The 27,746-nt window shown below is 35.0% G+C and overlaps 1 protein-coding gene across 1 annotated transcript in view; it reads right to left on the reverse strand.

The window, feature by feature from the left end:
- The window catches only part of CEP295 (centrosomal protein 295), an 85,026-nt gene that overhangs the window by 48,139 nt on the left and 9,141 nt on the right, over positions 1 to 27,746 (reverse strand). Inside the window, 14 exon segments of the mRNA XM_072611342.1 lie at positions 1,459 to 3,577; positions 3,804 to 3,901; positions 4,336 to 4,563; positions 6,471 to 6,574; positions 6,850 to 6,936; positions 6,939 to 6,962; positions 9,531 to 9,761; positions 10,970 to 11,137; positions 11,393 to 11,576; positions 12,891 to 13,031; positions 14,166 to 14,273; positions 15,272 to 15,382; positions 21,701 to 21,745; positions 25,416 to 25,509. Coding sequence (XP_072467443.1) covers positions 1,459 to 3,577; positions 3,804 to 3,901; positions 4,336 to 4,563; positions 6,471 to 6,574; positions 6,850 to 6,936; positions 6,939 to 6,962; positions 9,531 to 9,761; positions 10,970 to 11,137; positions 11,393 to 11,576; positions 12,891 to 13,031; positions 14,166 to 14,273; positions 15,272 to 15,382; positions 21,701 to 21,745; positions 25,416 to 25,509 — 3,742 coding nt within the window.

Genomic DNA, 27,746 nt, shown 5'->3' on the forward strand with positions numbered 1-27,746 from the left:
ACTTCCTGGATCAAATCATCTCCACTTCCTGGCTTCCTTCAAGTTCTGGATAAAATAGCCAATTATCACACAAACATGAAGGTATGTTTTTTGTATATAGTTGCCTGCATACTGTCTCCCTCATTACATGATGAGCTTCTTGAAAACAAGGAATGTCTTTTGCCTTACTTTGTATTCCCAGTACTTAGCAAAGTCCATGACATATTACAGAGATAAAATATGAATGCTTTTTGACTTGCCTTTTGCCCTTGTAATTTCAGAACCTAGCATTATGTTATGCATCTAGTAGCCATTTAAAACATGTTTTATTTAGTGAAAACCAATTAAGAAATCATTACAATAATACAGGTGATCAGGGCCTGAAATAGGATGATGGTAGTGCAAACTTACTGACAACTGAACCAGAGGGGCTTCAGTGGACATCAGTGTCAAATTTCAGTATTCAACATACATGGGAAAATACCTTCCAGAGGTAGCAGTGACACAACAAAGGCAAAGGAATTACTAAAACAGGAAGTAAAGAAGCTGCAAGGAGTAGGGAAGAGAAATAAGGATGAAGAAGGCAGTGAGGTTAAAGTGGTTTGCCATGTCCTAGAAAAGAAAGTAGCAATTTGAATTATTTGTCTTGTCTGCCCTACTATATTAAAAACTACCTGAAGGAAGAAACCACTTCATATTCATCTTATACCTTCCAATGCACTGTCGAGTAAGGTGTTTTATACGTAACAGTTGCTTAATCATGTCTTAAATCCAATTATTCTGTATATAGTCATTGAAACTACTCTATACTCAAACAATCATGAAGCTCACTCAACATATGAAACACCTGGAAACTTTGAAAAAAGGCTAAGATTACAAAAATTATTACTTTATAGATTTTGGTGGATCTATAATCTTATTAATATGGGTAACCATTGTGACTGCCTTCCCCTGCATACATTCTAGTTTTATCCCTTTTAACACATGGCACCCAAGACTATACACAATCTTCCAGATGTGAACTAACCAGGGTACAATACAGGGTGATTATTAATTTCCTCATTCTGAAAACTATACATGTCTATTCATAGTCTAATATCACATTAGTTATTTTTATGTCACTTTTTTTATGTCCTTGCCCCCTGCTGAAAAATCTTTAATGATGCCCCACTACTGACTGATACTTAATTTGCCCTCTATTAAAATCCTGGGGTCTTTTTCACACAAATTACTATCCATTTGTCTTTCCCATGATATATTTCACTAACAAGTGTCTCTGTTCCTTAAATACAAGTAAGAAGTCTGAAGCACCTTCAAGGTTATATCATATGGTCAAGAATACTAACTCAGAAAGAACGTGTTTCAGAGCCAGAATTTAGACTTTTAGACTATGTTCAGAAAAAGATGTCAACGTGACACCTAACAAAAACAAATAAAATTTCAAATAATTTTACTTAAAAATAGAACATATATTAATACCTGAATCTCATACAGTGAATCCTTTAACGCCTCCTTGTGCTTCTGTTCTTGTTTTGGCCCAGTCTGTCTTTGAAGAAGCCATTCTTCTTGGCTTTTCTGTCTCCCTTTGAAAAATTCCCTTTTTATATTCAATTGTTTCTGGAGCTCCTTCAAATTGTCCTGAGCAGCTGAAAAATGTTTTGAAGAAGCCAAAAGCTTATCCTGAAATGTGTGGATTGATGCCTGGCTTGAGGGAAATGCGTTCTCTCCACTGGTTAAAAAGGGCTCTTGGAATCCTCCAAAATCAGAATTAGACTCAGTTTCAGCTGAAGGCAATGAACTAACTGAACGTAGAGGGAACAGTGGTAGAGAAAGAGAGGAATCAGTCTGACTAGAAGTCCTTTCCTCCACTGCATCAAGCTTGTGATCAAGATAGTGTAATTGGGATCTGTGGCCAAAGAAAGGGGCTTCCCTCTGTATATTCAACTCTTCTTGTACCGTTTCCAAATTATCTTGCAGACACTGTCCATTACCTGAAGTTGAAACCCTATCCTGAAATAGTAGGATTGTGGAATTACTTGAAGGAAGTGTGCTCTCATTTTTGTCTACAGGAGGGTTTTGGATTTCTTCAGAAGTAGAAGGTGGTGAACTTGATGTATGCTCAGCTAACGAAGAGTTACTTTGATCAGAAAGTAATCTTTCACTCAACGTTGTCTGTTGCTGGGCTCTCTGACTAAACTGAAGGGCTTTTCTCTCTACAGCCAGTTGTTCTTGGTGAAGGTTCAAATCATCCTCGTGAGGAATAATGTGCTCTGAAGAAGCCAAAAGCTTTTCCTGAAATATTTGGATGTTAGGGGTTGCAGGACGTGAACTAGCTATCTGGATGTCTCCAGACTCAGTAGAAGGTAGGGAAGTAAATGAATGCTGTGGTATTAGTGGTAAGAAAGAAGAGGCAGTCTGGTTAGGAGATAGCCTTTCCTCTAAAGCTATCTTAGATTGTACCAATAGCTCTTCCTGAGTTCCCTCACTAAAGCAAAGGGCTTCCCTTTGTACATTTAATGGTTCTTGGATTGAAGAACCACCTGACAAACATTCAGGCTCATGTATCCTTGCCAAGGGGTTGTGGATCCCTCCAGATTCAGATTCTGCAGAAAGCGATGAACTAAATGAACACTGAGGGACTAGTGGTAGGAAAGGAGAGGACCCAGTCTGACTAGAAAGCACTTTTTCCTCTGCTGAAGCTAGTTTATGTGCTTTCAGGCACAAGTGAAGGGCTTCCCTCTGCATATTCAACTGTTTTCGGATCGTGTTCAAATTATATTGTTGATGCAACATGTCCTCTGAGGAAGATAAAAGTTTATCTGGAATAATTTGCATTAGGGAATGGCTTGAGGGAACTATGCTGTCACTCTTGAATGAAAAGTGTTCTCGGATACTTCCAGATCTAGGTTCAGCAGCAGGGGAAAAAGAAAGTGAGTGCTGAGGGAATAATGGTACTAAAGAAGAGGAATCACTCTGACTAGAATGTATCCTTTCTTCCAATTCAGGCTGCCTACATACAACCAGTTCTTCTGGGATTTTCTCATTAAAATAAAGAGTTTTCCTTTGTATATCTAAATGCTCTTGCACTGTCTTCAAACTTTCCTTCTGAGACAGGATATAATCTGGAGAAATGACGTGCCTATCCTCTAAATTTATGAAGTGACTTGAGGACTGTGGACTTTGATTCTTAGCTGAAAAGAGATCTTGAATTCTTTCAAATTTAGATTCAGATTCAGCAGAAGGTACTGAACTAAGTGAAGGTTCTGACCTAAGTGAATGTTCAGTTAATAGTGACTGTGAATAAGAAAGAGAAGTCTGATCAGAAGATATCTTTTCACTGCTCTCTGTGGAAAGCAAATGGGAGTCACCTGTTATTACAGGATAACTTGGTAGTGAATGTAGACTTGGCAGTTCTGGTACTTCTGGAAGGTGAGAGGTAGCCTGGAATGTTAGTATTTTTCTATCAAGTGATTCACCTTTAAGCTTTACAAAATCAGATGAAAAGGACTTCGCTGACCTGGATGGATATCTTTGTTTTAACATATTCTGATACTCATGCAAACGTTTTCTGGCTGCATCAATGGATTGTCTGTGAAACCTGTAAGAAATCAAATTTATTCTGATGAAAAAACGTCCAGTATTAATTAAGTACTAATCTTTACTTTCATCTTCTGGAAAATTACATATCTGTTATCAGTTACTGTAGCTACCACAAAGAATTATCCTTTGGGAAATTTCCACATTCTTGAGTCTTAAGGATGATAAGTAAATCAAAATATCTAGACACACACACAAAAATTTACTTGTGCAAAAACTAACAATACCTGTTTTGTTGTAAAAGATGCTGCTGGTAGTTATGAATCACTTGTCTACTATGATCTTCTCTGGAAATTTTCAAGTCTAATGTTGGAGTATCATCAATCTAATAGAAGAGAATATTTAAGAAATGAATTTAACACAAAGATACAAGGCACCTGAATTTAAAAGTTCTTTAACTGTAGCTTCTATGAAGCTTTATTAAAAAATAAGTCACTCTCTGATAGAAATTAGTATTAATAAAAATATAACATCTACTAACAACCTAAAAATAATGTAAGTAGTCCATGTATCACAACCAATATTCATAAAAGCAAGGCTAATAGGTGTTTCATTAGTGTTGTATCCCAGAGTTACACAAATGCCGAATATTAACTATGGTTGCACGTCTACAAATTAGAGGAATAATTTGACAATATCAATTTAAAAATTTAAGGCATCATATTAGTGTAAATGTGTTTCCAAAATTTACAAAAGTACCCATTGTTTTTAAAGTGTTTTTTAAATATACTTGAGAATCTGAAAGAAATTTTATTTTACCAAATGCTGAGAGACCACATTGGCTTCTTTCTTCCACTGGTCCATAAAGGGGTAAGATTTCATACATCTTAAATAAAACTGTTGAGTTCTTTCTTTCATTTTTTCCCTCTCATGTTCTAGTTGAGTCTTTTGAGCCTTTAGGCATTCACTCTCCAATTTTATTCTCTGTTGTTCAATCTGTCTAATTAATTCCATCTGCTTCTGCTTTTGTTGTTCAAGTTTCATCATCTAGGAAATAGAAAGATTCAAGTGATTAGCCATAAATGTACACCTTCAGGGTAGAAAAGGATGCTCATTACATCATTAAAAGATTAGCTTTTAATCAAAGAGGAACCAATTTATAAAGAACAATCAAGCACCGATGCTTTCTCTTCGTTGCTGCCACTGCCAGACTCAGAAAGAAACAGAACAGAAAACACCCACATCTATACACCAGGATCACCATCACCGACAGAGATAAAGGTTCACAGTGATCTACCCACCACTATAAGACTACAAGCATAAGCTCCACAGCTGAAGTACTATAGGTAAGCAGCAACTTATGCTAGGGGCTCAGCTAAATCACCAGTTGCCATGGACATTGTTGGGCAAAAGTGGACATGTGTTGCAACTTTCTTCAGCACCATATTCAGCTCAATTGTGAATTAGGCAGTTTCAGTACTGGGGCATCCTCTGATGCCCTCTTGGGTTCCTCAAGGGGAAGAAGGACATCAAAATGATCATCTTCCCACGAAAGGTCATTGTTATCTAAAGACCAAGCAATGAAGCAAGCATTATAGGGCTAAAGCAAGGTGGAGAAAAGATCAAGTAAGTCTTTGTCTTCCTAGATACAACAAATTTAGATTCATTCAGTTTTAAGGATGCTTCTATTTTATATACACATGTGTGTTATATTCACGTTTACATATATGTATGTGCATACATTTATTTAGGGCAACTAGATGGCTCAGTGGATAGTGCTGGGCCTAGAGTAAGGAAGACCGGTTCAAATATGACCTCAGACATTAGCTGTGTGACCCTGGTCAACTCATTTAACTTCTGTCTAAATCTACTGCAGAAGGTAATGGCAAACCACTCTTGTATCATTGCCAAGAAAACCCCACGGACAGTATGGTCTATTGAGTCACAAAGAATCAAACATGACTGAACAAATACATTAATATATGCACACACATACAGAAGGCTACTGTGTTTCCATGTGCTTTCATGATTAACATATCTCAATCTGCAATGATTAAAACCTTTACTAATATATTCTAAAGATATATTCACTATTCTAAAATAACTAGAATCCTTAACACATTCTAAATATTTGTTTAACTAAGATTAAAAAAGACAAAGATAATTCACAATTTGGTTTGAAATGTCTTGACTAATTTTCTGTTTAAAGCCATACACCATAAAAAAAGAAAAATACAAGCTATGTAAGAAAATACTGAAGCAATCAAGTGAATTAATTAATTTCTAAATTTGTGCATTATGGGAACTTTTTACTAAAAATGTCTCCAAATTCATGTTTCCCAGAGTGTTGGTTCATATGATTCCTTTCTTCAAATTAAAAAAGAAAATAACCCTACACATATTGTATAAAACAGAATTCACCTGCCTCTATCAGATTTAATGTTAAAACAAAATGGCTACCAAAGGTAAATAATATAACAAGAGAGACTGAAATCTTATACAAGATTTAATTTCTCACCCTTCTACAATTCCGATAATTTTCTAAAATTTGAAATTAACTAAGATCGGAATATAGCATACTATATTATGACAGCAAAACAATCACTCATTTAACAAGTATTGATTCAGCACCTGTTAGGTACAAAAGTAAAAGTTGAATGGCCTCTGTCCTTAAGGAACTTCAAGCTTACAGAGAAACACACAAATAGCTAAAATATAAAGCATTAAGAGAGAAAGTTATGTGATTCATACAAACTAAGGTGTAAATGAACTTCAGAGGAAGGTGAAATCACTTGTAGTGGGGGGTGGGTAAGGAGGGTGAGGTGTCAGGGCAGAGAGCAGAAAAAGTATCAGAAAAGGAATCTTTTTAAAAAGGCCAAAAATCAAGGCAAATTTATGGATAAGTAATATTAGAACCAAAGATGAAAAATGTTAAAAGAATATCAGAAAAATACCTCTTTTTGTCTCTTCATTACTGTTGTAACTTGAGTTGCTTCTTCGTGAGGATGAAGCAGAACCAACCTTTCATCTAACAGGGAAATCTCACTTTCAGATGATTCTAAACATTCCCAAAACAAGAAGTGGATTTGAGTTTTAAAATTCTTCTATTTTCATAACACTAATCCATCAAATCTTTCTCATTTATCACAGTGCCTGACATATACTAGATACTTAAATGCATACTCCTTTTCCCCTTTCCTTCCTTGTTATTCACAATAGACATTTTTCATAGATCAATATATAATATGCTAATTAAGGAAATTAAAAGGTATTAAGAGCAATCCAAAAATGTAATTAGGGGCTTTGGAGGAAATATATATATGTATGTATTACCTTTTTTATTTCCAGATTCTGTAAGATTTTTGAATGGTTTTTCTTCTTTCAGAATTGTTCCCAAATCAATTTTGAATGTTTCATTTCTATGCCAGTAAGTTGTTTTGTCTCACCTTCAATAGCAAATAATATTGGCTATAATAACTAATCCAATATTATTATTTAAGTCTAGATGTTAACAAAGCCAAAAAAGATTCTCTAATTTTGTACAGGGGATTTTGATTTATAAAGCCTAGAGATTATTCCTTTTAAAGAGGTTCCCAAATTCTGGGGTATACCCCTTTGGGAGGAGAAAAGACCCTGGGACCGGAGAAGGAAAGGTGAAACAATGGCCAAAATTATTAGATCTTTTTAATGGCTAAATTTAGTATAGAAGAAAGAGCACTGGATCTGGAGACAAAGGACCTGGAGTCAAAGCCTTCCTCTCACATACTATCTAGGTGACCTGGAGCAAGCATCTCAGTTTTGTAAAAATGAAAAGGGTTGGACAAAATAATCCACTTTTTAAAAAAGAGCACAAAGTTAAAATCAAAATAAACAAAAGTAAAAATAGTAGGGTAAATTCACTCTCACAGTGAATGAAGTTCAGCAAATATCAAATCTGAAATATACAAGGTATGTATCACAGACACCATCATCTGGCACAAATTCATGATACAGATCACTACTGCATGTGAATGTGAGGAGTTCAAATATGAAGCTAAATAAACAGTCTTTGTGATGAAGTTTAAAATATAAAATAAGCTGTATTTCTCAACGCTGTTCATTTTAGTAACCACAATTTAATAAAGATGTTCCTCCTCAAAAATGCTACTTTAAAAAAAAATAAATTGAAAATGGTTAACAATAATCATTCGAAATGTTCAACAATTACGTTTAAATGTTATTGTCTTAAAATTTTAGTTGTCTCTCATTTCTAATTGAAGTAAAATCATTTTGTGATGGATAAACATATAACCAGTTCGGTTATGCAAATAGAAATTCCACTAGAGAATTTCCTAGTACTAATATAATTAATATGAGCAAAGCCAGTTTAAGTAGTAGAAACCCAGGAACAAAGTAAAAAGCACTAGTCAAAACCAAATCAAAACAAACAAAAACTATTTTCTATACCTGCAGTTCTCAAAATATGATCCATCTTCCCTGGTCAAAATTATTTTCATAACAACCACTGGACATTATTTGCCTTTTAAAATACTCCTACTTTTCCAACTACATATCTATGTTAAGGATGGATTTTTTCCCTCTACTTCATTTAAAACAAGTTTTTATAGCACAGTCTTAAACACGCTTTTTGGGGGGGTGGGAGATGAGGGGGTTTGAGGCAATTGGGGTTAAGTGACTTGCCCACAGTCACATGGCTAGTGTCAAGTGTCTGAAGCCACATTTGAACTTGGGTCCTCCTGACTCTAGGGCTGACATTCTCTCTACTGTGCCTCCTAGCTGCCCTGCACATGGGAGGCTTTTAATAAATGTTTTTTGATTTGACCACATTTTAACTCAATCTATCTCCTTTCAAAATTTCCTTTTCCTCAAACAAAAAGATTTACTGCAAACTTTGTACAAGACACTGTGCTAAGCAGTGGGGATACAAGGATGATGTGATTCCTATCTTCCGAATTTATAATCTAATGGGGAAAGATAATGCACATACATAAATAATGCTAATAAAATGGTGAAAGAATGCCATAGGATGAGTACAAAGAGTCATTAAGTATAAACAAAAGATATTTTTGAATAGGTTAGGCTAATATAGGAAGAATGCCATAAGATAAGTACAAAGTATCACAAACTATTAAGAAAAAATACTTAATAATTGATGTAGCCAAGCAACCTGTTTGTTCATCCATAAGATGAAGAATCTTATTAAGTGTTCTATTTGTCTTAAGGAGGTGTAATAAGAGTCAAATGAAAAGACTGATGTGAAAGCACTTTAAGGTGCAAAGAACTATGTAAACATATAACATTATTATTAATAGAGAATATCTATGGAACTTAAAGCACTGCCCCACCCTAGCCCATTTCTCTTGACAATTTGCAGACTCCACTATGCTAGTCTCTACCTAGATGGTGGTCTCCATGTGCTACCAGGTTTTGAGGATTCTTGAGGGATGGTAATTTTGTATGAACAGAATGACCTCCTGAGTTAATGATCTGTATTAAGATTCACAATGCAGAATAGGGGAAACAATGACATGACAAAGACATTGACATATAAAAGGAAAAATTAATAGGAAATGGGGGGGACTCAAATAATTTCTTTGCCAGAAATGCAGGAGGGACAAATACTATGTAATTATTAAATACTAAAAGTATCATTTTCAATAAGAATCCAAATATTTATGTCCTAATCTTATTCGATACAGGATTGATATATGGGGAGCAGGGGCAGGGCGTAAAAAAATTAAAGAAAAAAGTGATTATGACTTAGAAAGCCAGTATCTTTATTGAAATGAACAAAAAGTAGGCATCAAGGGGCCCATATTCTAGTGCTAACTCTAACATTAATTCTGTATGATCTTGAGCAAGTTTCTGGGCCTTAGGTTTTTCTTCCGTAACTTGGAATAATAATACCTTCCTAGTAGAGGTAGTAAGGATTTTGAAGTATGATAAATACATATATGAAAGAATCACAAAAAGTTATAGGTGTTGGATTAACATGTGATACTAGAGAACAATACCTCGTTTCTGTGTATGCTCTGATTTATCCAATGGTTTTTCTTCACTGGCAATTGTTCCTGTCTCTACTGTCAATGTCTCACTTTCACCATCAGGAAAAATTTTAGGCATTTCACTTTCATCTTCAGGAGTGTACTTATTTGCCCACTGTGATCTCTGGCTTTGGATTCTGTCTAGTAATTTTTTTAACACAGTTTTTGAAGATGCATGGTGAGTCTCCTGTGCCTCTGGAACTAGGAAAAAAATTAAACACACAATTGAAACCACATTACACTTATAACCAAAACACTAAACTGAAAAAAATTATTATTATGGCCTTTGTTACCTCTAATTCCTTTTTTCACTACCTATTTATACCTCAAGGTTAATATAGAAGAGTTGGGTTTTTTTTTAACAAGTGATAATGAATTTTTCAGTTTTATTACTTAACAGTGTACTAGACTATTTATTCTCAAATTGAAAGAGAACTCAATCAAGCCTGAAGAAACCATTTAAGTCTAAATTAATTCTCACACCTGAAAACCTATGTAACTTGACAACTTTTTTGGACAAAAACCAACAAATATCTATGGACACTATGCTAGCCTGATAGGGATGCAAAAACAAAAAAGTCCCTGTTATCAAGGAATTGACATTCTTGCAGACAACATGCATGTATGTCTGTCTTCATCCTTTTCTATGAAGCATACACACAGGGACACCTATATGTAAGTTTATAGAAGAAGAAATCCCAAAATAAATACAAAGTAGTTAGGGCACTAGCAAGTGCAGGGGACAGGGAAACAGGAAGCCTTTGTGTAAAAGGTAATGACTGAGCATTACAAGAACAGAGGTCTGAAACTACAAAGGAACAGAAACAGAATATGGAATACTGTGTGTGAGAAGCAGCAAAGCCAATCTGCATAGACCACAGAGAGAAGAAAAGGGAACAATGTATAACGACACTGGAGAGACGCGTTGTACCCAGGCTGTGAAGAATTTAAAAAGATAAACAGAAAGATTTATATGTCATCTTACAGGCAAAAGGAGTAGGTAAATGACATGATTTTAGGAAAATCACTTTGGTAGCTGTGAGGATGATGGACTGAAATGGGCAGAGATCTGAAGCAGGGAAAATCAATTTCTAAGAGTACAGACAAAAGGTGACAAGGACCAGTATTAGGATGGTGTCTGTACATGAAAGGAAAAGGGTATGGATTTAAGAGATACTGCTGAAGTAGAAAAAGAATGACTAGCTAAAGTATGTGTTAAAATGAGAGTATCTTCTTTTTCAAAAAATCAATGCAGTTTTAAAGGAATGAATGTCAACAAAGTACTTATTTCCCTTGTGATATAACAGATCCAGAAATTAAAAGTATGGTCTGGACATCTTAAAGCATTACTTCTTTGAAATGATATAATCATGCTCATTTAAAGTGAATTAGGTTTCAGGGTTTCTTACTGTCTGTTTCTATGAGAACTGGAGTTTCTTCTTCCATTCTTTCTTGGTTCTGAGTCACAGATGTGTAATCTTGCTCCATTGAAAGATCCAGTTCTTCATCCTGGATGAGTTCAGTCACAACTGGCAAAGGCTCTGGCTCTAGTTTCAAAATCAGGTCTCCTTTCACCTCTAAAAAAAAGAAATGTTGTCAGAAGTTTTTTCAAATACTATGAAAGCTCACTTTTTATAATATTAAAGACCTCCAAAGAGCAACTTAAAAAACTGAAAACAACAAAAAGCACCTTACATGCTGATTCTGTATTTTTAAAAACTGTCAAACCCTTCTGATGCAAGAAATCTACCTTATTAACAAAATAAGAGGCTGTTCTACTTTTTAGCTTTAGCATGTGTTTAATACATTTTTAAAAAATGGACCTATCTTACTCCTGTCTGCATTGTACATATCTTCAAAGGCAAACTCCAGTTCCCTCTGCCAGTCCTCTTTAATTGCCATGCGTTTGTGTGGCAGTTCAACCACCTGTGGTGGCATCTGGGCCACATTCTGCCTCCTACGAGCCAGGTCCTCTTGTTGCAGCTGTTCCAGCTCTTTCATTATTTTTTCTCGGCCCTACAAATAAAGAAAAAATTAATTAGGATTTATTTACTTAAAATATACTCTCTCTCTCTCTCTCTCTCTCTCTACATATATACATATATATATATATACATATACACACACTACATATATAAAATAAGTATATAAAATACTAAGATCTTTCACTTTACTCGTTTTTAGGGTTCACTGCTGGTGTAAAATCTACACCTATACCTTGGTCTCACTGTAGGTGTACTAATTAGCATACTTTGGTTTTTAATAACTGATGTACTCTTGGTATGAATGAAGTAAAACCTCAGCTATCCAGATACCATGGGAAATAAGTGATTCAGGATGGCTAAATTTACCAAATAGCTAAGCACTTAAATTTTAAGCATCAAAACTTTTAATTTTAATATGAAAATCTCTGCAATTTTGATTTACTTCTAGGCTTTTTGTGTTTTCACTGGAGCAGGGAGCTCCTCATAAGGAACTCCCTTAAGAAATACCAATAAATACCACCTTTACAACCTACAGTTGCCTGGGGCACTGAGGTAGTTATGAGAGACACTGTTAGTCAGTTGACAAACATTTATTATTTTTCCCTTCTTAAATGGAGCATGCTAAGCATAATATAATCTTTAAACTTTTCCTAATGATATATTAAAAATGCTGAATATCCAAGATCATACTATGCTTTACTGCACTGATGACCTCAGGGCCTTAAGAGCTTTTTGCACTTATGTGAACTGGTTCCCAAATGCTTTTCTATTTGACTTCTGGGATTTTGGGGATATTTTTGTCTATTAAGGGCCAAAGGAGATAACCATATCCATAAAACAGACTGCCAACGATATTCATTACTTCTAAGTCTGTAATCTCAACAATCAGCACTTACATAGTACCATATTGGCAAGGAAATTGTTCTAAATCCTCTAAATTCCTAAAACCAATTTTCACATTTCTAATATTACTTACAAAAGTATCTTTGGGTACTGTCAGATAAATTAGAGAAGAACGCAAATGTAACAGAAAGAATTCTATTCTTTAGTGTTAAATCCTAACAGTGAAAAAACACTGCTTAAAAATGAGATTTTTTTAGTCTGTATCATGGAAATTTAATTTTATGACACAGTCACCTTTAATAAATATGCATGGAGTGCCAGGGGAAAATAAAAATGGGCTATTTAAGCTGTAATCAAAACAGGTAAAAATAGAAACTACATTACTGTAACATCCTCCACACTCCCTTAATTTCAACCCATTTATTATCCCTTTTGCTATGCCAAGTATTTCTATTACTAGCATTCACATTTATCACTAGGAAAATAGTTGTGTTTTGCTTACTTTAGCCAAATGGACCTTTCTCATGGCATGAACTCCCCGTATGTGAGCCTTTTCAAGCTGTTCTCTCCTTTCTTTTATTGCTTCCTTCTGTAGTTCCTCCATCCTCTTTGTTTCTTCTTCAGCAGCCAAATGAGGATCTGGCTAGCAATCAATAATATTTTACACAACATACATGTAGACACATTAATTACTATAAAAGTAGGGTAAAAATGATTAGATACGTGTATTAAGAGCAAGCAATTACAAAAAAAAAGTCATGTTAACAAAAACTTTTTTCCTTCAATGTTTAATTGTTGTATTAATGTAAAATAAAACCACAGAAGAATCACTATGACAGTATATTCAATTATGCAATAAAGCATTACATTCCAATGTTTGGAATAATATTTTCCAGTCCTCTTGTATAACACTCTCTCTACTGTGCTCTGCAATCCAGCCAAGCTCCAGTTCCCATGTTCACGGGAACTTCTGCATGGCCATCCCACATGTCTCAATAAATTTTTCTCCTCTGTTCCTGCCATTTGAATCCCTAGTTACCTTTAAGACTCAGGCCAAGAGGCACTTTCTGTACAAGGCCTTTCCTGATCCTGCCAACTGCCAGTTCCAAACTATCTACTATTTAACACTATTTGTAAATTTTCTTTTTATACTTATTTTACAGACAATAAATCAAAATAGAATAAAAATGATGCATTTTCGTTATTTTATGTTTACTATATTATAGTTATTACAATTTATATCTATTACTACTATATTTAATCATTAATTATAAATATTTTATAGCACTTTAAGTTTAATGAAATGTTCACCTTTTAAAAAATGACACAAATATATACTTTAGTAGAAAAGTTCTTTTTGATACAGCATAAATGTTATGAAGTACAAATAATATAGCTGCGTATCTTAAAAACCTCAAATAAAATGTAAACAGAAATTCTACATTTACAAAGTTTCCTGTCCTATTAATGTAACGACTAATGTGCCCACTGATCTCTGTAAATAAACAAGAATCTTGTGAAAAGTTTGTTCAAAATTTTGATAATTCTATAAATACCTACAGCTATTTTATTTTGATGGTCATGCAATGTCAGAAAATATTTAGTTTAAAAAACAAATAATTTCAGCTGTTTGAATTATTCAAGTTCTGTAAAATCAGGATACTAGGTTTAGAACTAAAAGAAAAGGTAGTCCTCCATCAATCAATAGGTATTATATTTAAAACCAAGATAAAATAAATAATTCTAGAGTACTACAAGCAAATAATAAGTAGATCACCTGCTGTACTTCCATCACTCTCTCCACAGTTGGTTCAAAATTGTAAGTAGAACAGGCAGTAGTAGTGGTAGTACTAGTAATCTTAGAAATCTGTTTCAGTTGCAAGTTCTGAAAAATCAAACACAAGAAAAAATTGCACAGCCAAAGGCATTATTTTCTATTTAAAATTAATGGTATAGACAAAAATAGTTTTGCATTTTAACGTTACATTCTAACCCAAGAGAACTGAAAATCAGCTTGTCTAACTAAAATAATTGTCCCATAGGAGAATAAACTTAGAAATAGGAATTTTTAAAAATTCTCTAGTATCTCCAATATTTTACAGGCGATCTAACTAAAAACAATGACTCCCATTTCATTCCCATTCACTTTTAAGCATCTAAATACTTCTATTTAGATGTCCAGCATAGCAGGAAGAACAATACATCTGGAGTAAGATGACCAAGGTGTGCTACTTATTTAAATGTGTGACCTTTGTAAAGTAAACTCTCTCTCGAGGCAACAGTTTTCTCATCTGTAAAATGGAGTTAGTTTAGATAACTTCTAATATCCCTTCTAGCTCTTAATCTATACCTTAACATATATTATTTAATAAAAGGGATGGTCATTATTTTATTGGTTATACTTCTCACATTACCAGCTATAAAGACTCACAATACAAAAACTTCTCTTAAAATAAATTCATAAGAGCAACAGCAAACGCACAATTAAGAATAATTACCTAAATGGGAAGAAAAAGTTGAACAAAGTAAATACACTGAATTGACAAATATGAAACAGTTAACATAACTGATTTTCAAAGTTTTAAGATCTCAGTTGAATTCTGGGGCAGTGGCAAGTAGTCATGTTGTTCTAATTATGTAACATTACCCTTAAATCAGGTAGAAAATTATGATATATGCTTTTTTCTATAGCTCCATATTTTGTCTGATAGGACAATTAGAACCATGATGTCCCTACTATAATTATAAAGCACATTTTAAAATATTTTTCCAATTACTATAACCCATGAATGTTTGCTAAGATTATTTAAATTTTAAAATCTAATGACATCAGAAGCCAAAGTAATCATTTATTGGAGACTATATAAACAATAAGTCAATCACCTGCTCTAAATCCTTCTCCTCACTTATGACACTTGGGTCAAGATGATGGTAAGTAGGATGGTTACTGGCAGTTTTGGTCTTTAATGTAGAAATTCCCTTTACTTGAACATTCTGAAAAATTAAACAAAAACAATTTTTTGAAGCAAATGCATTACTTTCCATTAAAAAATGGAGAAAAAAATACCTTTGCATTTTAATAGGTTACTATGTGGTCAAAGAAAGCTGAATATCTGTCTATCCACTTAAAAGTTTGTTCCTAAGGAAAATGTAGAGCTTTATGAATTACGATACAATTTTTATTTTTTAAAATTCACTACACAGTAGATTTTCTAGGATGTTTAAAAGAAGACAATGGTATTATATAAAACACAGGAAAGAGTAGTGGACCTGATGTTAGAGACCTTGTGCCTACCACTTACTCCCTGTTTGAGCCTGGGCACATTACCTACCATCTCTGAACCTCATTTTCCTTATTTGTAGAATGAAACTCTAAATCTATGTACACATGATAAATTTATTTCTATTCATTTTTAAGTTTCTCTGAAAGGGCAGTTTAGCACAGCAGAAAGAGACAAGCTTGGAATAGGCAGACTCAAGAATCTGAAACCTGGCTCTGCTACTTAAACTATGGTGACCGTGGTCAAATCATGCCCCTCTCTAACTCATCTAATAAAATAAAGGAATTAGACTACATGATCTGTAAGTTCCCTTTTAACTCACAATAAACATAATATCCATGAAAATCAATAGTACATAAAAGTGCTCAGATTACCTGCCGTCCAGACTAAAATTACTGAAAGCCTCTTATTCAATCCCTAATCATTTAGTAATGAAAAACAGTATGTTGTAATGCACAGAGCAGGCCCTGAAGTCAAATACACCTGGGTTCAAGTACTACCTTTGACACATCTTTGGGAACTCGCTTAACCTCGCTTAAGCACTCAGTGCTCCAAAAGCTCAGTAATAGATGTATGTTGAAGAGCAACTGCTCCTACAGTATCAAAAGGAGTTTCCTTAGCCTTTCCCCATGCCAATGAAAGTCCAGTCCCATAACTAAAAAAATTCATAGGATCAATAAACAGAACATGCACTGCTGGATGTATGAGAAAAGAAATGAGAACAGAAAGACTACAATAATTTAAAAAAAGAACTGCATCACAAAATACTAAAACTGCCAGCCTAACTCATTTAAAGATCTGTGCTCAGTCCTACCACATTGTCCTAGTTTCACAAAGTAATAACCCCCAAACAAGGGCAGAGAAAATCATAGTTTATGCCTCCTTCTAGACTTCTATATTTTGTCCTAAGCAAAGATGAGGACCATTGTATGATGGCTATGCAATTTCAAAGCATAATTTTCAAGATTTTTCTAATGGCTACTCCTTTCCAGTGCCTGCTATGGTTATTTTAGCTTTGAAATCTAAGAATATTAAGCATCCTTCTCTTTGATCACACTTGGGTCAAGATGATGAAAAGTAGAAAAACTACTAACTGGTCTTTACTGTAGAAATTCTCTTTATTTGAAGAGTCCAAAAAATGAAATACAACAACAAACTGCTAGGCCAAAAAACATTATTTTCCTTTTAAGGCTAAACTGAATGGAGAGAAATAAACAATTTTGCACTCTAATTATGCTACCACGTAGCTCAGGAAGATAGAAATATTTGTTTCAGAAAGAAATATTTTTAAAGCTTCATGAATTACAAAAGTATTCTAAAAAGCAATTAATTAGTACTTCACACAGATACTGATTAATACCTGTTTAGTATCCTCAGGTATTCATTAATCATATCTAACAATTATAATGCCTCTCAATCATACTTGTTTATTCTTATGTTTCACTTATTATTTAAGGAAAAGGGGATCCATTTAACAAAATCTATTCCATATAAAAGTTTATCCATTACTAGACAACTGGATTCAGATTTTAAAAGCCTCACCATCATTATTAATATGAAGAACACACAGTATCCTCTATCCTCAAAGCCTGAGTCCTATTTGTCACTGTCATTATATGACCTTGAACAAGTCACTTGACCTCTGAGCCCTCAGTTGCCGTCTGTAAAATGGAATTAATCTCACCTACTTCACAGAATGTTGTAAGGATCAAATAAGATAAAATACTCATCACCTCCAAGATGTAGCTCATCGTCTTTCCTTTATATCTGCCCTTTTTCCTAATTTTGCTATTTGTGTATTAGAAAAATCAATCACCAGGTTCAAAGCCTATCTTTGACTGCTCTTTTTCTATCTAATCATCAACGACAGAAAGAAGGAGTAGAAGGTGTATAGAAGATGAGAAAGAACAAAGAACTGAGCAGAAAAAGGAAGAGAAAAAGGAATAGGTTAACTGAAGAGTCAAAGGAAAACCTAGATCTGTTTCAGGAAGCTGAGAGTAGAAGACTCTTCAGTCAGAGGAAAAAGGGAAGAAGCCTAGTGAACACTCAAAGCTAAGTAAAAAACATAAGGCTTTCTGGTTCTCAAGTCACAGACACAGAGCCACCTAGTCAACACCCTCCTTTTATAAAGCTTAGGAAATTAAGGCCAACAAAAATTAAGTGACTTGCCCTAGATCACCTAAGCAGCAAAGGGCTAATAAAGCCAGAATGTGCATTCAGGTTCTCTGACTCCAAAGCTGGGACTCTTCCCACTGTTCCAAGATGCCTGCAGGGAAGAGATGCTAGGTGAGATATCCAACATTAAGAATCACAGGAAGGGATTAAAAGCACCCTAGGAGTGCTGAGGGGTACGGAGGAAATTGACCTGACAACCAACAAAAGAGTCAGAATGTGACAGTGAATACCTCCTCAGTAAGAATGTTAAATTTCCTGAGGATGGTGGCAAGGATAGAAAGAACAGATCACATGCCATAGTCACTGAGAAAATGGGAGAATGAACTGGAGGTCAGGAAATACTATAGGGACTAGTGAGAGAGGGTGTTATAATCAGATTGCATGGATGTTAGGAAAAAAAAAAAGACAGATGAGGGAGAAGAAAGGTCTGGAAGTAGTAAGAACAAGGAATATTACCATTCTCTTCCTGGCTCTATGAGTCAGGTGAAATAGGAGAAACAGCAGCCTACACTAGAGAGAATTACAATCATGTGGTATTTTTAGGGGTCAGCCAGATTTTGGACAAGATGAGTGGGTAGAAAAAATTTTGGTTTCATGGTTTAAAGATATAGAAGAATGCAGGAAGCATAGCAGAATGAATAGGCTATAAGATAAGTGAAATAAGTAGTTTATTATGGAGGGGGGAAGTTTTAAAATCCAGGAAATGGATGGATATAGGATGTAGCAACTCCCACCTCCCCTGTCATTTAAAAATTAAAATTAGTTCAATGCAATTATTATGTGAAAAAATGAATTTACAGAATAGAAATTAAAAGGTAATTATTTATATTAAGGATTTTTTTTTCTCTACAAAATGATCCATCTTGGAATCTACTTAGTTATAATCTGTATTAGTGAATTTAAGTTTTACAGATCATTATCCAAAGTTAAGCTGTTATGGTCACAGCCACATGAAATGATCTCCTGAAGCTCCTATTTGTAGAGAACAGTGTTCTGAGGGCTAAAGGGACTTCACAGTAAAATCCATAGCCACTCAAAAGAGATTTTCCTAGTAATTCACACAGGAAAAACAAAATGCATAAAGAATACCCATCAATCATATTATGAAGTTGAATGGTAGTACTTTTTTTCCATCAATGTATACATTTGGACAGAAACACAATGAACTAGTTCCAATACTGAATAGGTTGGATGGCATTTAGGAAATTGTGTATCATTTTCAATGCATACTATAAAGACTTACGGACTAAAAATGGTTTAAAAGACATCAAGAACACGTACTGACTGGAAAAGGACGTGGGCCAGAATAACAACAATAATAGCTAACATTTACATAGCGCTTACTTTGTGCTAGGCACTGTGCTAAGCCCTTTACAATTATCTCATATGATCCTCATGATATCTCTAAGAATGGGAAAGGGGGAAGGGAGAAGAGGTGTTATTACCATTTTACAAGGAAACTGAGGCAAATACTTGTCCAGGGTTATAGAGCTTTTGAGAGTCTAAAACCAAATCTGAACTCAGTTCTTCCTGCTTCCAGGTCCAGTACCGCCTAGCATGTATCAAAAGCAAGCGATAACATATATGGGATGACTGTTATACTAGCATGCACAAATCATTAAAAGACCTCAAGATGAGCAACAGTTCCATAACTATGATCTTGGAGAACTGCTGAGGACACTAAGAAATTAAATGAGTTGTCCCACTCATTGAGTAGATTTTCTCTGGTAGATTTATATAAAGACACAGATAACAATCACAGATCAAAAAGGCAAGGACAAATTGCAATCAACTGGCAGAGAATCTTACACTAATGAGATCACAAACAAATCACAGGTAGTATTATTAGCATAATTATTTTGCAAAATAAGTTTACTTATTTAATTTTAAAACTTTTTAAACATATACTTCACGTAGCAACATATATATATAAATATACACGTTTGTGTGCATATACCACACTTTAAAAAATTCAAAACGGATAATATACTGCTTTGAATTTGAAAAGATAGTTTAACAAAATTGGAGATTAAAATTAAAAGATAATCCTGCTTAGTACTTCTATTTAGAGGTAGTTAGGGGGCACAGCAGACAGATAACTGGGCCTAGAGTGAGGCAGACTGGTTCAAATTCCGAATCTTAGGCTTACAAGTTATGTGACTTCAGGGAGGTCACAACTTCTGTCTGACTCAGTTTCCTCAGCTGTAAAATGAGGATAAATAATAGCAACTACCTCCCAGGGCTGTGGTGAGGATTAAATGAGATAGTATTTGAGTGCTTATAACAGGGCCTGGCACATAGCTGGCACTATATAAATGCACCTTTCCTTTCCCTTCCCCTCAACATTTAGCTAACCACACCTATATTTGCATCATAAAATATTTATAGAAGGCCATTTTACGTAAAACTCCCCCTGGCTTCCAGTCTCAGTCTGGCTTCATAGCATATCTCCCTATTGTCTCCTGAAGGCTTGTCAGCATCAAAACTCCGAGTGTCTATCACTTCTAAGAGCATGGGAGAGAGAAGAAAAGGAAGAAGGAAGAAAGAAGAAAAGACCTAATAGTAAAAGAATGCTTTAATTGAGTGTCTGGCGAAGTATCTCTAAAGGCAATTTAAAAAAGAAAGTCCAAAAAATAAACAATGATAGTATCACACAAATAAAAAGTTTTAGCTTCCCAATGAGAACACTTGAAAAAGAGCAATCACTTGTATATATAAATTTTAATGTTTTTAAGCAAAGCAAAATTTGTATTATTTATTACAAAGTCATAATACATCTGTACCTTTTTGTCACATGCCATTTTAATGCTTAAAAACAGATAATAAAGGAAAGAACATTGCTTTTTAAGATTGTAACTGTCATATTAAAGGCAAAGTATAGGGCTAACGGATGAAACAGACACTTGTGAGAACATTAACTGAGAAAAATTCTTTTTTGGATACAAATACAAACATTATAAAGAATCAGAAATTTAAGAAGAATCATAAAGAAAAAAATCAAGTTAGTTTACACATTTTGAAGGCAACTATGTCTTGTAGAATATTAGGTTGCAAAATGTAGCAGAATCAGCTGAGAAAACTCTAGGAAATAGTTGAGAATGAGCAAGAAGCAGTAGACACCTTTATTATACTTTCTTAAAAACATAGAGCCCTAAGTCTGATAAAAAAATCTTCTCAAAAACTTCCCCAAAGAAACTTTTCTGAAGTTTATGACTCTAAAAGAGGTATTCCACGATCTTCTAATTTGTTAGAGTAAAAACAAGTAAGAATTACTCTACTGTTATACATGGCATCAAATTAAATATAACTGTGAGTGGTTACTGTATAACCTCATTAAATTTATTCACATACATGGGGAAGCTAGGTGGTGCAGTGGATAGAGCACCAATGCAGGAGTCAGGAGGACCTGAGTTCAAATCTCACCTCAGACCCTGGACACTCACTAGCTGTGTGACTTTGGGCAACTCACTTAACCCTAATTGCCTCATCCTGGGTCATCTCCAGTCACCCTGATGAATATCTGGTCACTGGATTCAGATGGCTCTGGAGGAGAAGTGAGGCTGGTGACCTGCACAGCCCTCCCACACTCAAAATAAAGTCAAGTGCAAGTCATGTCATCATTTCTCTGATGGCATGGTCTTCTTTGGCAATGAAGGACAAACACACACACACACACACACACACACACACACACACATTCAAGAAAGCTATATACTACATGTCTTTTTAGTTTACTAAACATGGTATTTGTTGTTATTTCTAAAAAATGCTACGCATCAGCTCTTCAGTCAGGAATATTACCCCACACCATATCACCATAGGGGAAAATCAAATAATTTACACAGTTTTTACTTACCGCGCCTTTTCCAGGAAGGTAGCACGTCTTAAGTGTGAGAACTGCCTATAAATAGAAAAATTCATCAATAAAGTCTTAGAAACATACCAAAACTTTACTACAAGATCACAAAAATAATAAAACACATTCTAAATATAAAGCATGAAACCTAACCATTTCATTTTCTATTCCATTACCACAGAAATAACTATCTTAAAGCTACCTACAAGGTTATCATATGGTGATTACTAACCTTCAGTTAATGTGCAACCATGCACACACATACATGGTTAGGGAGTATGATTCCTCTACTCAATACATTAACAGCAATAAATTACATGAGATAACATATGCAAAAGAGCAAATGTCACAATATAGATATATAAGGTAAACATACAAAAACATATAATGTAATAAGATTTTTCTTACTTAACTCAGCAATCTATTTGGGACCCAGAAGCATCTCCAAATCATTACTATGAACAACAACCAATGTGAGGCACTATAAACAAAAGACTATCAGAATTTTCTGGCTATTTGATTTTTAATACAGTTGAAACAAGCTCTTTCATGGGCAAATTGCCAAGAACCTTTGATGTAAATTAGACAACAGCCTTGGAGATCTTCAAGGGGTTCTGTTACTCCACTCCTATATCTGGGCTAAGTGTATAAAGAACAAACCTGAGAAGTCTCAATTAACCTCTGCAATATAAGTAGTTCTCTAGCAGAAAAATTTAAGTATGGGGTTTTTTTTTGGGGGGGGGGGGGCGGTCAGACCAGTGATTTGGGGTTTTTTGGAGGTCCAGACTGGTGATTTCATTGGCGTATGGAATTCACATTGAGGACTCCATACCTAGGCAGCTCAGCAGCTGTTCTGCAACTACCATTTTAAGAGAGATGCTTGGGATACTAACTCTTGTCAGAGATGAGACATAAACCAAGTCTTCCTGACTCCAAGGCTAGCTGTCTATCAACTACACCACCCTACGCCTCTGATTTTAGCCCATTAAAGGAAATATTATAATCTTATATCCAAATAGTTCATTTTATATGCATATTACAGAGGGAAAGACTTTCATTGTTTTAAGGGAGACAGGAAAATATATGGTATAGTCAAGGATTAACATCCTCAAAATGAAACTTTGAGTCAGTAGTTTTTATGCTTAAATTAACAGATACATACAATTCCCCATGCCTTAACAATAGTCAAACAATTTGTGGCCTAGTCATGTTTGTAAATAAGTACATATGCACATGCCCAATTTTTTCATGTAACACTGAAAGAGCTAAAGGTACAATACAGAAGTCATATGAAAAGGTAAGGCAGAAGAGAGCACCAGATATCCCCAAAACCTGACACAATAAAAGAATACTCAAAGAAACATTTATTAAGTGCCTACTATGTGCCAGTCACTATATAAGTGTGCTGGTTTACAAAAAAGGTCTGCTATAAATATTTTGGCGTATAAGAAGACTGACTTCTCAACAATTACCTCTTAGGAGTATAGGCCTACTAGTGGAACCTCTGAGTCAAAAGATAAGGACGTTTTAGTTACCATATTTGCATAATTCTAAATTTCTTTCATTTAAACCAAGGAAGACTTAAATTAGATGTAAGAAAACCTTACTGGAAGGATTATTAGACACCCAGATGATTGTTTAAATAAGGTCTACAGAAGTCCCTGTCCTGGGATTCTTTAGAATAAGACAGATAACCACATTTGTATATGATGATGTTCCCATTGCTTTGCAAGGAGATAAACTCTTAAGATATTTTTTGAAACTTTTGTTTCCTCAGATTTGCTTGACCTTCCCTGCCACATGGTTTTCCCCATCAGGATAAACCCAGAGCACTCCCAGAGTGATCTAGTTGGTTTTTTTTCATTTGTTCATTAAAAAGGCCATTCCCTGACTACTTCCTAAAGAGGCCTACTCACTCAATGGGCCTTACCTCCCTCTAAGTGAGTACCTGAAAAGGCCAAGGTCTCCCAGTGCATCCTGGGCCATCTCCAGTCATCCTGATGAATATCTGGTCACTGGATTCAGATGGCTCTGGAGGAGCAGTGAGGCTGCTGACCTGCACAGCTCTCCCTCCCTCACTTAAAACAAAGTCAAGTGCAAGTCATGTCATCATTTCTCTGATATCATGGTCGTCTTCGAAAACAAAGAATGACCATCCTTTAACAACAATATAACTGCTGGGGATACAAAAAAGGACAATAGACAGTCTCTGCCTTCAAGGAACTCACAATCTAATGTTCAAGGAAGAAAACAACTACACATAACAGAGAGAAATATCCCTCATGACTTAGGAGTACTCTTTGACTAAAATCAACTTCCTCATGCTCCTTTAATCCAACTAGAATCTCCCCCTCACTAGATGCAATACACCTCTAGTCATATCATAACATAAAATATAGTGCCTCTGAGAGTCACAGGACCCAAGCTTATATCCTGCCTTGGACACTATGCGACTGACCTTGGCCAAGTCTTGTTGGGCCTCAGTTTCCTTAACTGCAAAATGAGGGGATTAGACTAGATGGCCTTCAAGGTGCTATCCAGCTTCAGACCTACAATCCTATGTGACAGTGTGCATACACACATAAACACTTTCAGATAATGGATTCACACATGTATATAGGGTAGTGTGCCTTTCTGTGAAACCAAGTTCATAATTATATAACAAAAACATCACTTAACATACCTACATACACACACACAAATAAAACTTTATACTTTTAAAATTACTTCCCCAGACTATGCTAAATTTAATTTCTTGTTGATTAACTAATTTTGTTTCTTTTTCACTTAGTTCTAATGATTTTTTATATTATTCTTTTTGTTGTTGAAAGGCAGGGTTGATGGGAGGGAGAGTAAATGCACGTTGATTGAAAAACTGACAATATTCAAAAAACACAGAAGTTGGAAGCTAATTTCTTCCCTTGTTTATGTCCATTAGGACCAACCCTCTAAGGCAATTAATTCAACAATTACTTAGTAAGCACCTATTATATATAAAGCACTGAGCTAAGTACTGCGGATTCAAAGACAAAAATAAACCAGTCTTTGCTCTCAAGGAGCAAATATTTCAGATAGAGAACTACTGGACTCAAGAGGGCAGACTAAAACATATTTTTTCATTTTTTTATTTTTCTTGCTCCATCCCACCCCAAACATGGCTAATATGTGAAAATGTGTTTTGCACATTTTATGTATAATGGGTATTCTATTTCTTGTCTTTTCAATGAGTGGGGTAATGGACTGAAGGGAGGGAGAGAATTTGGAACTGAAAATTTAAAAAAGTGGGGCAAGGAAATAGGTCCAAAATATTCAAAGCTAAAACAGACAATCTCCAATTTCTCTTGTGTCAAACCATTAGATTGTGAGCTACTTGATGGGAGGGAATGTCTTGTATTCCTAGTGCTTAGCACTGTACCTGGAACATTGCAGGCAAGTAATAAATGTTTATTGATTGCCTGAAACCAAAATTACTAAGAATTTACATTCAAACGTGCATATAGCAAAAAACTGGAGTCTATTCTCGTAAAAAACAAAACCAAACTAGTCATTAACATTTTAAGAAGCCAATAATACCTCCTAATAACCTTTTGTCAGTTTTTCCTTTCACTCTTGGTTGTTTTCATCTCCACAATATTCAAAGAGAAAAATCCAACAATGACAGTTTAGGTTTTCTTTTGGTTTTTTTTTTTAACAATCTCAAAATCATATAACTCACCTCAAAAGGATTTGGAGGAGGAGGTGGCAGACTTGCAATTTTTGCAGCTCTTTCTTTTTCCTCAAGCAGTACTTTCTTATGAGTTTCTACATACCTTGAGTGAAATGACAGGTTATAAATGCATGTTCAAATAATTTCCCAACCTACACCCTTCCACTGTCCCCTTTGGGTCTGGAACCTGAGATTTCATCAGTGAAGGAATTTCCAGTGGAGAAATTCACTCTTCTGATGCAAATGATCAACTTGTTTGTAACTCTGAGTTAGCTGCCTGGGATGAGAGATTAAATGACTTGTCCAGGTTCATACACCCTGTATATGTCAGAGGCAGGACTTGAACCCTGGCCTACATGATTCAGATCTTCCCTCTATGTACAATACCATTTTGTGTATCAATTCAAATAATGCAACGGTTTAATCTTTTGCATCAGTTAACATGTTTAACAGAAACAAAAGCTCTCAAAAGGCCCTCTAATGTTATTCCTTATGCCACAATGTCTGAAACAAGACACTGAGACACAGCATGTCTCCAACCTTTTCTATAAAACATTTTGTTCCCTGATGTCATATCACCTCCCATCTAGATTGTACTTTATAGCTGACAATGAGTATCCGTATATATTATATTATTATAATTTGATCTTTATAACCCCAAGAGGTAGTCAAAGCACATATTTTTACTTTAATGGACTAAGGAACTTACCTGAAGAGAACACAGGCCTACCCCAAAGTCAGCTGAGTAGCAGATAGCAGTGCCAGGACTAGAAAGAACCCAGGTTTTCAGAATACAGACTAGAAAGAACCAAGGTTGTCCAGTATTCTTTCCAAAATAGTACATTCAATTAAATTCAAAATTGAAGTATTAGAATACTGGCTGGGAGGAAAAGTTATAATCAGCAAACACTGAAAAAAAGGACTTTAATTATTCACATACATACAAATATATGTATGTTTATATGTTAAACTATGTATTAGTTATAACAAACTGCAACTTGATTACTCTACAGTGTAATGTAGTTACTGAAAAATCTGTGATCTTAGGGTAAGCATACTATGCAATTTTAGAGAAGGCGATAATAGTTCTCTTACACACTTTAATCCAGATCACACCGGGAACATTCAGTTTAGTTCAGTTCAGAGGTAACTCATCTTAAGAGATACATATATTCACGGACTAGGCTGTACCTAGAAGTATGTGGCAGGATGATGTCAGAGTTCAAAACCATGTTAGAAACTAGAAAAAGAATGAACTTGGGGAAACACAGCAGTTCCCTGTCAAAGGCATGTAGAAATAAAATTATACTTGTTCTATGTGGTTCCAAAGGATGTGTGATTAGTTACAGGGAGATAGATACATATGGAAATAATTCTTAGTTCCATATGAGAAAGGTTTTTAAGAAATCATAATTTTTATTTTTGTTTATTTAAATGCACATTTCAATAAAAGAATGAATTTTTTAATTTCAGCAGATCTGTGATCTCATCCATGCAAGTTTCTTCCAAAGACAGAGAAATCACAACCTATCTAGACCTCCCATCTTGAGAATTTAATCTTTGTGCAACAACAAATTCTAAATCCTCAAGCCTATAGCCTCTAGGTATTTTAATTTTACAGGGTACCAGTGAGCATTTCTCACTCTGGAAGATAGGACCAACTCGGCTCCATTTTCTGTCATCCAGCTCCCAAATGATTGTATTTTTACTACTACTTATTACCAAATCATTGCTGCCAGAGCACTAAAGTCTGCTCATATCTACCTTCCATCTCTCATTTCCCTTTGTGTCATCTGCAAGTCTGATTCTTTGGAGATTGGGGTAAACTCTTATTATTCACAGTCATATAAGCTCAACCAGAAGATTATAGCTAAAAATAGGAGTCTGCACTTAATGGAGGAGCTTAAGATTGTAGAGCACAGTGACTTCAATTTAATCCAATGCCTTTTCTCCTTTCTATTCAGTTACAAGCTCAGTTTCTTGTCTGACTTCAGCACTGGTCCTACATGTGGAGACCGGCCATCTGGAGACTGGGCTCTCTATCCAACTACATATTATAAATTGGACAACAGATAGTCATTTGTTCTTTCCTGTTCTATCAGTTTGCTTTTTTGAGTGATTCTGGATCTCATGTAGGAGACTAACATTCTGTGAATTAGTGCAATCAGCACAAAGTTATCATCACCTAGAGATGCCTAGATGCCATCTCTGACAATGGCAAACATACTGAGCTAGCCCACAGAATCCCTGCTTTAAATCTCATTCAGGATTAATGACCAGAGGACCCAAGTTATCTCTGTTGTTAACCTAATATTAAAGAATCTTACATGGTCTTAACAT

Source organism: Notamacropus eugenii, chromosome 5, assembly GCF_028372415.1.
Source record: "Notamacropus eugenii isolate mMacEug1 chromosome 5, mMacEug1.pri_v2, whole genome shotgun sequence".
Classification (NCBI taxonomy): Eukaryota; Metazoa; Chordata; class Mammalia; order Diprotodontia; family Macropodidae; genus Notamacropus; species Notamacropus eugenii.